The sequence below is a fragment of the Cynocephalus volans genome, chromosome 7 (genome assembly GCF_027409185.1).
Source record: "Cynocephalus volans isolate mCynVol1 chromosome 7, mCynVol1.pri, whole genome shotgun sequence".
In the NCBI taxonomy this organism is placed as follows: domain Eukaryota; kingdom Metazoa; phylum Chordata; class Mammalia; order Dermoptera; family Cynocephalidae; genus Cynocephalus; species Cynocephalus volans.
The window spans coordinates 87,350,917-87,360,080 of record NC_084466.1 but is presented as its reverse complement, the minus strand read 5'-3'; the positions used below and the strand labels follow the sequence as shown (position 1 = coordinate 87,360,080).

At 35.4% G+C, this 9,164-nt stretch overlaps 1 protein-coding gene across 1 annotated transcript in view; it reads right to left on the bottom strand.

Annotated features, from left to right (window-relative positions):
* Positions 1–204: 204 nt before the first annotated feature.
* Positions 205–9,164, bottom strand: part of MICU2 (mitochondrial calcium uptake 2) — a 120,978-nt gene continuing 112,018 nt past the window's right edge. The window contains exons 10-12 of the mRNA XM_063102763.1: positions 6,964–7,072; positions 6,352–6,509; positions 205–1,401 (exon numbers count right to left, since the gene is read on the bottom strand). Coding sequence (XP_062958833.1) covers positions 1,297–1,401; positions 6,352–6,509; positions 6,964–7,072 — 372 coding nt within the window. The 3' untranslated portion in view covers positions 205–1,296. The remainder of the gene's footprint in view (positions 1,402–6,351; positions 6,510–6,963; positions 7,073–9,164) is intronic.

Sequence of the window (9,164 nt, the reverse complement as noted above, 5' to 3'; positions counted from 1 at the left end):
GAGTTAGAGCAAATTTCGTTTTTTAATCAGCAGCAGAATAAGTATTTTTGTGATAATTGGACATTAGCTTTAGCCACTTGTCCATCTCAAACATTAAACTGTAAAGAAGAATTTTCCAATTTAGCAGATTAATGTATTTCAAGGCCTTGTCCTTTAACAACTGTAAGGGAGAGATTTCTCTTGCTTCATTAATCAATCAGCTAATTAATTTTCAGTGTAAGCTCATGGATTCTTATTTTATTGAATAGGCTACAATCCGTCACAGACATTAATTATTTAGACGTGCAAACTGTACCATATTTGGCTGGGGAGCCCCTTCAGCTGGCTCTGTCCTCTTGACTCACCATCATTCTGTGAACCCTTCCTTTCCTTCAGGCACAAGATGTTCCACAGGCTCATGTTGCACTTTCCCTACCACAGCCTTGGAATCAGCCGGTTCTCTGGGGAGAACTGGTTTTAAATATTTGCAATTTTCTTATTTGATAAGCACGTTTAAAAAATAATTTTTATTTTACATGTTTTTTAAATGCCATTTTATAATACTATATTTACTTTAATGCAAATTAACTTCTAGTGCCATTTAAAATATTTCCAATAACCCAACATATCCCATGAGACCCTGATCAAAATTATCCCGACTACATGAGTTTTTAAGAACATAAACTGAGGTTGGCAATGTAGTTTTAAAAAAACATGTAAAATAAAAAGTACCTCAGTATTTTTTGTATCTATATGAATACTTTATTCTGCTTCTAGATAGGATATTGAAATTTACATGTTATTTTTAAGACAACAAATATACAGCTAAGCTAACAAATAAAATATACAAGAAACTTATGAGACATAAGATACAGATAAGAAAAATCTGACATAAGTTTTAAACTTCATTTACCCTGTTAGGAACAGCAGGACTTCTGAAATTGATATTGGCCTTGTGTATCAAGTAGTTTTTTTCCAAAAGGACTTGCTTATCCTTCCAGAAAGCATATCATGCTATTGTGTCTAAGAAATCATTGAATAACTAGGCTTTGCTTCTCACCAAAGTACAAAATATTACTTCATATCTAGGTCTTCTGACAGAATCTGGTATCTGTTTTTGTAAAAGAATACTTTCTTTTCTTTCTACTAAGTTGTTTAATGAAAACTTATTAAGAAATTTTTGAATCAGAAAGCAAGTACAAGGCACCTTTATATTACAAGGAAATCAATGAAGACTTAAGAAGATAAACGACTAGTACTTTAAAAAATCACAAATTCTCACATTTGGAGCAATATAATTGCCTTATTATCTTTTTTCTAAAAAAGACTTCTTCCAGCTTGTTTCCAGGCTTCTTTTACTCCTTTAATGCTTTCTTTTTTCACACATTTCCAGTATTCTTGTACAGTTTGATGCTGTGGTACCTGTTAACCAAAAGTAAAAATTAAGGGATCATTTTCACCAAGGTTAAACAAAATTTCATGTGTACTTTATGTTACTGTTTATTTCCTTCCCACACTCTTCCAAAAAGTAGTTATACTCTGGTTTCTCTTCAGATCGCATAAATCTTTAGCCTTTTACAAAAAGTAGTTGAGGGGAAATTATGCTATAAAAAATCATTGCAACAGAGCTGCAAATAAGGGTAAAAGATAAAAAGTGAATGTGATGTGAGACTATCCTTAGGGTAAGTAATGAACATTGACAGACTAAGTATGCATTAATGGAGTTTCTTCCCTAAGAAGATAATGAAGACTCTAGGCCATCTTCTTTCATATACTGGTTTTAAAATTTAATTATTTTATAATGTTTCCCTTTTCCTGGTGACCTTTATTTAGCTATGTGGAATAAAAATTATAGTCTTGGGGGGAAAAAAAGGGCTGGTCAGTAAGCTCGGCTGGTTAGAACACAACCTTATAACACCAAGGTCACGTGTTTGGATCCCTGTACTGGCCAACTGCCAAAAAAAGAACTAGAAAGAAAAACAAGAACAATCCAAGCCCCAAATTAGTAGATGGAAAGAAATAACTAAGATCAGAGCAGAACTAAATGAAATAGAGACCCCAAAAACAAGACAAAAGAGCAATAAAACAAAAAGTTCATTTTTTGAAAAGATAAACAAAATAGACAAGCCATCAGCTAGGCTAACTAAAAAAAGAAGAGATAAGACTCAAATAACAAAAATCAGAAACGAAAAAGACATGAGAACTGATACCACAGAAATACAAAGAATCATTAGAGACTATTATAAACAACTATATGCCAACAAATTGGAAAACCAGGAGGAAATGGATAAATTTCTGGACACATACAAACTACCAAGACCGAACCAAGAAGAAATAGAAAACCTGAACTGATCAATAACAAGCAACAAGATTGTAGCAGTAATCAGCAGTCTCCTAACAAAGAAAAGCCCAGGACTGGATGGCTGTACTGCTGAATTCTACCAAACCTTTAAAGAGGAATTAATACCAATTCTCTTCAAACTACTCCCCAAAATGGAAACAGAGGCCTTTCTCCCAAACTCATTCTATAAGGCCAGCATCACCCTGATACCAAAACCAAAGGATACAACAAAAAAAGAAAACTACAGGCCAATATCTCTGATGAACATAAATACAAAAATCCTCAACAAAATACTAGCAAACAGAATACAGCAGCATATCAAAAAATTATACACCATGATCAAGTGGGATTCGTCCCAGGGATGCAAGGATGGTTCAATATACGCAAGTCAATAAATGTGACACATCACATCAACAAAATGAAGAACAAAAACTACAAGATTATCTCAATAGATGCAGAAAAGCATTTGACAAAAATTCAAGGGATATCATTTGACATCCTTTCATGATAAAGACTCAGCAAATTAGGTATAGAAGGAAAGTATATCAATACAACAAAAGTCATATATGACAAACCCACCAGCAATATCATCCTGAAAGGGAAAAGGAAAAAGACAAGGACTCCCAGTCTCACCATTCTTATTTAACATAGTATTGGACGTGCTAGCCAGAGCAATCAGGCAAGAGAAAGAAATAAAGGGTATCCAGATTGGGAAAGATGAAGTTAAACTGTCCCTGTTTGCAGATGATATGATTCTACATATAGAAAAACTTAGACTCTACCAAAAAAACACTTAGAGAGACAAATGATTTCAGTAAAGTTGCAAGATACAAAACCAACATGCAAAAATCAGTAGTTTTATACTCCAATAACAAACTAGTAGAAAAAGAAATCAAGAAAGCAAAGCCCATTTACAACAGTCACCAAAAAACAAACAAAAAAACCCCTAGGAATCAACTTAACCAAGGAAGTGAAAGATCTCTGTAATGTGAACTGTAAATCACTCCTGAAATAAATTAAAGAGGATCAAGGAAGAAATGAAGGAAAGAAGAAAAGACCACAACAACACACTGAACTTTCAGAAGGAGAGAACAAACCTAAGGATACTAGAGATGGGGGGGAGGGAGCGAGGGGGTTTGGGAAGTGACAGGTTGGGCAAAGGGTGTAAAGCAATATCACAATTTGTAAGAATGAATATGCTAATAATAAATAAAAATTTCAAATAAAAAGAAAAAAAAGTATTAAAAAAAAAAAAAAAGAGGATCAAAAAGATGGAAAGACATTCCATGCTCTTGGATTGGGAGAATTAACATTCTGTCAATGTCCATACTATCCAAAGCAATCTACGGATTCAATGCAATCACATCAAAATACCACTGATATTCTTCACAGAAATAGAAAAAGCAATCCTAACATTTATATGGACAACCAGAGACCCTGAATAGCCAAAGCAATACTGAGCAAAAGAAATGAAGCTGGAGGCATAACACTACCTGACTATAAATTATACTACAAAACTATAGTAATGAAAACAGAATTATACTGGCATAAAAACAGATACTTGGACCAATGGAACAGAACAGAGAACCCAGAAATCAACCCACATACTTACAGCCAACTGATCTTTGAAAAAGGCAGTAAGAACGTACATTGGGGAAAAGACTACCTCTTCAATAAATGGTGCTGCAAAAACTGGACATCCACATGAAGAATGAAACTAGCCCCATACCTCTCACCATGTACCAAAATCAACTCACAATGGATTACAGACTTAAAATATAAGATCTGAAACTATAAAACTCTTAAAACATAGGGGAAGCACTTCAGGAAGCAGGACTAGGCAGACTTTATGAATAAGACCCCCAAAACACAGGCAACAACAACAAAAAAGAAATGAATGGGATTATATCAAACTAAAGAGCTTCTGCACAGCAAAAGAAACAATTAACAAATTGAAAAGACCACCTACAGAGTGGGAGAAGATAGTTCCAAACTATGCATCTGACAAGGGATTAATATCCAGAATATGTAAAGAAGTCAAACAACTTAACAGTAAAAAAACAAGTAACCTGATTAAAAAATGGGCAAAGGAGCTGAAAAGGCATTTCTCAAAGGAATATATACAAATGGCCAACAGACACATGAAAAAGTGCTAAACATCACTAAGCGTCAGGGAAACGCAAATCAAAACTATACTGAGAGACCCTCTCACTTCAAAAAGATGGAGAATAATAAATGCTTGTGAGGATGTGGGGAAAGAGGACCCCTCCAACACTGTTGGTGGGACTGTAAATTAGTGTGGCCATTATCGAAAACAGGATGGAGGTTCTCAAACAACTACAGATAGAACTGTCATACAATCCAGCAATCTTACTGCTGAGTATATACCCAAAGGAATGGAAATCACCAGGTGGAAGGGATCTCTGCACTACTATGTTTATCACAGCTCTGCTATAGCCAAGAATTGGAACCAACCTAAATGTCCACTGACAGATGACTGGATAAAGAAAATGTGGTACACATACACAATGGAATACTACTGTGCCATAATAAAGAATGAAATTCTGCTATTTGCAGCAACATGGATGAGCTTGGAGAAAATTACGTTAAATGAAATAAGACAGGCACAGAAAGAGAAATACTGCATGTCCTCACTCATAAGTGGGAACTAAAAAAAATTTATAAAACAGTAAATAAAAAAAGAAAGAAAGGAAGAAAGATACGATAATTCATTGAACTTCCAAAAGTTCAATAATTCATTGAACTCTTTTTTCCTGAGGCCACCAGAGGTGGAAAAGAAAGGGGGGGGGGAGATTAGTGAGAAAGTGGTAAAGGGCCATAAAAAATGATTATAATGTGTAAGGTTGAATATAATAATTATCCTAATTTGAGCATCACGTATTGCACAGTTATTGATATTCAATGCTGTACCCCGCAGATATGTACAATATCAATTGTTTCAATTAAAAAAAGAAAAAAAATTGTAGCCTAGAACTTAGATTTAAACTTGCCTAAAATTAAAAAGAAAAACCATAGGTCACAATATATTGGTGAGAAGCTTTATGAAGAAGAAATCTACTTCACGTAAGTGCTTAGTGAATTAAAATACTGTGTAGTTATTACTCCTCTCAACAAAATGAAGAAAGTTACAAAATATTTGGATCCTTGTGATCAAAGGAACACAGCATTGCTGGAAGTCAGGTACATTAAAGTATTAACTGCAAAGACTGATTTAATTTCCAGGAATCTAACTAAGGAGTATTGGATGAGTACAAACCTTGTAAAACATGTTTGCTAATGAAAATCATATTTATTGATTTTCTACAAGTTATGTTTGTTGCAGAAAACTGAATTTGCTTCCCTAAGCTGTAAACAAGTAACTTTGTCTTCATAAACACAATATATTTTTTCTCTGTTATCCTGCCTTCCTTTCTTCCAGCCTAAGTACCTACCTACCATGTAGATTCTCTTTGGACCCTAGTTTACCCCTTGCAGACTTTTTCATGAGAGTGCTTCTAGAAGATTCTAACCTAAACAAATTCTGAATTTGATTTGTTAGATAACTACAGACCAATATGTGAGTTTGAGTGTATAAGACTAATAGCTAACATTTACTTCACGTGAATTCTCACAATAATTCTTTCTGGCAGTTTCTGTGAATTTCCTCATTATACAGATGAGGAATCTGAAGCTCAGAAAAATTAAGCTGCTTTGCCAGACTGAACAGTTAGTAAATGGGAGAGCTGGGATTCGAGCCTAGGTGTGTCCAAATGCAGAGCCCAAATTCTAGACTGTGATTTCTAAATAGTGATTACTGATTAGATTCAGATTTTATTTAAAAAGCAAAGAAAAATGATGAAGAAAAATTCCATCTGTAAAAGATATTTCAGTGCTGTAATTATAGCTTATAATCTCTTTATGAATGATTAAAACTCCATTTAAGACTGTACATTTGCCCAAATTCTACGTTTCATAACATTCAGTTCATTACATGTAAACATGCAGTTATTTAAAAATTCAAAATCTGTTACCCATAGACCTCGATGCATCCTGTTTTTTAACACCCCAAGAAACTCTTCGTGACTGAGACACTCATCACCGTCCAAATCAAAGATCTTGAAGACAGCGTCCAAAAGATTGTTGGAGAGCTCCTGTCCTGTGGCTACTCTCACAGCTCTCTTAAACTCCGCTAAAAAAGACCCCAAAACACATAAACAACTCAATTATATGATACAGTCTGAATTAATCTAAATTTTCATTTTTGAGAAGTAAAAACAAATCTAAATTTTTATTATTTGGGAGTAAAACAAAAACAAAAATGACCATCAAGAATGCGTTCGAATCAAGTTTGGTTGAGAAATGTCATAACAGTAGCTGTCAAGATAAGTTATTTTAATTTAATCAATGCTTTAAACACATATATTTAAATACTGCCTTTTTCTTTTTAGGAGAATAAGAAAATAAAATCAGATAAAGTAACTTAAATTGGAGTGCTGGTGCTGTAAATCCAGAGTAAGCACATTGAAAGAAAAGGCTAATCAATTATTTCACCGATAACTGGCTCCTTGACTGGTATCATCTAGTTGAAGAACAGAATGAAACTGTTTATAGATGATAAAAATTAAATGATTCATATAACTTACCCAGTCTGACAGGACGATGAGCTAAACTAAACATTTGCATGGCGATAGCGAAGTCTTCCAAGTGAGTTGTAAAATGGCAAAAAGACTTGAACTCATCCAAACTAATGCTCTAATAAAATAAAGTTTTTATTAGAATTTTATAAATGCATTAACTAATCTTATAACTATAACTGTGAATGTTCTTTCCTATCATAAAGCTTATGAATTTAGACTTCTCTAAAAAAGTCTATTAGAAAGTTAGAGACACAGAATAACGGAATTATAGGTTTTAGACATTAAGAGGAGCCACAGGAGAATAACTAGCAGGGCCACTACGTATGGCTGTGCACACTGTACACTGCATAAATGAGGTCTCTCAGAGTTGTGCCAGGCAAACCTAGGGGTGGCCCTGTGTTATGGACTGAACTGTGTCCCCTCAAAATTCTTATGCTGAAGCCCTAAAACCCAATGTGACTGTATTGGAGGTAGGACCTATACGAGGTAATGAAGGTTAAATGAGGTCATAAGGGTGGGGTCCTAATCTAAGACTGATGTAATTATAAGAGGAAGAGACATCAGAGCTCATTTATTCTCACCCTCCGTGTGTGTGTGTGTATGTGTGTGTGTGTGTGTGTGTGTGTGTGTGTGTGTGTGTGTGTGTGTACATAAAGAAATGGCCCTGTGAGGACACAGTGAGAAGGTGCTGTGTGCAAGCTGAGGAGAGAGGTCTCAGCAGAAACTGGCCCTACCCACACCTTGATCTTGGATTTCCAGCCTCCAGAACTGTGAGAAAATAAATTTCTGTTGTTTAAGCTGCCCAATCTGTGGTATTTTGTTACATCAGCCTGAGGAGACCATTGTTAAGTGGTCCACTTCTGCTTAGCTTTTTTTTTTTTTTTTTTTTGGTTTTGGCAGCTGCCAGTAAGGTGATCTGAACCCTTGACCTTGGGGTTATCAGCACCACACTCTAACCAAATGAACTAACGGGTGAGCCTTTCTTTCCACTTAGTTCTGTCAGTGGACATAAGACTGGGTTTTGGAGTTAGATGGACCTATGCTGAAATTCCAGTTCTGCCATTTACTCTGTATATGATCTTGGCCTCTCTAAACCTCAGGTAAGTAACCCTTCAGGGGTTAAGTAATTTGCCCAAGATCTACTAAGGGCAATAATCAGGATTTGAACCTTGGTCCATCTGACTTCAAAACCTATGTACTTAAAAACAAAACAAAAAGTTAAAAGAACAATTTTTTTTTTTTTTTTTTTTTTTTACCGGTAAGGGGATCACAACCCTTGGCACGGTGTGGTCTGCACCACGCTCAGCCAGTGAACGTACTGGCCATCCCTATATAGGATCCGTACCCAAGGCCTCAGCGCTACCAGTGATGCACTCTCCCGAGTGAGCCATGGGGCCGCCCCCCCCCCCAAAAAACTAGTTTTTCATTAAAACATGAACAAAGATGAAAAATCTTAATTTGAAAATAAATTCTTCCTTGCCTGAAAAAGTTTCTGTTTGTAGGGACCTTCAGGATCATGCTGTTTATGTGTAGTTTTATTCAAGTTTCACTGTTTTCAGCTTTTCTAAATTTAAGTAGGATTTTATTTTTTAAAATTTAAGTCTTTAAAGATGTAATATATGCATATGGTAAAAAAATTCAAACAGACAGATACTTGAAGTTTTCCTGCCTAGAAGTAAAGCACTGTTAACAATCCTGTGTATACTTCCAGAAATATTCTACTCATATAAGTGTGTGCCCACACATACACATCTCCTTGTTCTACACAGTGGAAATATCTTCTTCACACATTTCTGCACCTTGCTTTATTCTCTTAACAGGACATGTATTTGTCAGCACAAATAAGAGAGTGGCCATTTCTTGCCATCATGAGCTCAAAGCAGGTAATGGGTGCAACCTTTTGACATTTGCTTTTCTGATAGGTAGAAAATGTTTCATTTGAATGTCTTTAGTTGTGGATGAAGTTAAGCACTTTTCACATGTTATTAGTCATTTGTGGATTTCTCTTCTTGTGTCCTCTTTATGTCCTTTGCCAGATTTCTAATGGGTTGATGGATGACTTCTTACTGCAGAGGGCAATTCTCCATGGGTCTCACACTACCGTACACCTTTCAAACAGAGGCACCAACTGCCTTTTTGATCCAGGCTATGTTTGACAGCACTGAACACAAACAGGTCTTCCTTGGTAGCAGAGGACAGCTTTGCTT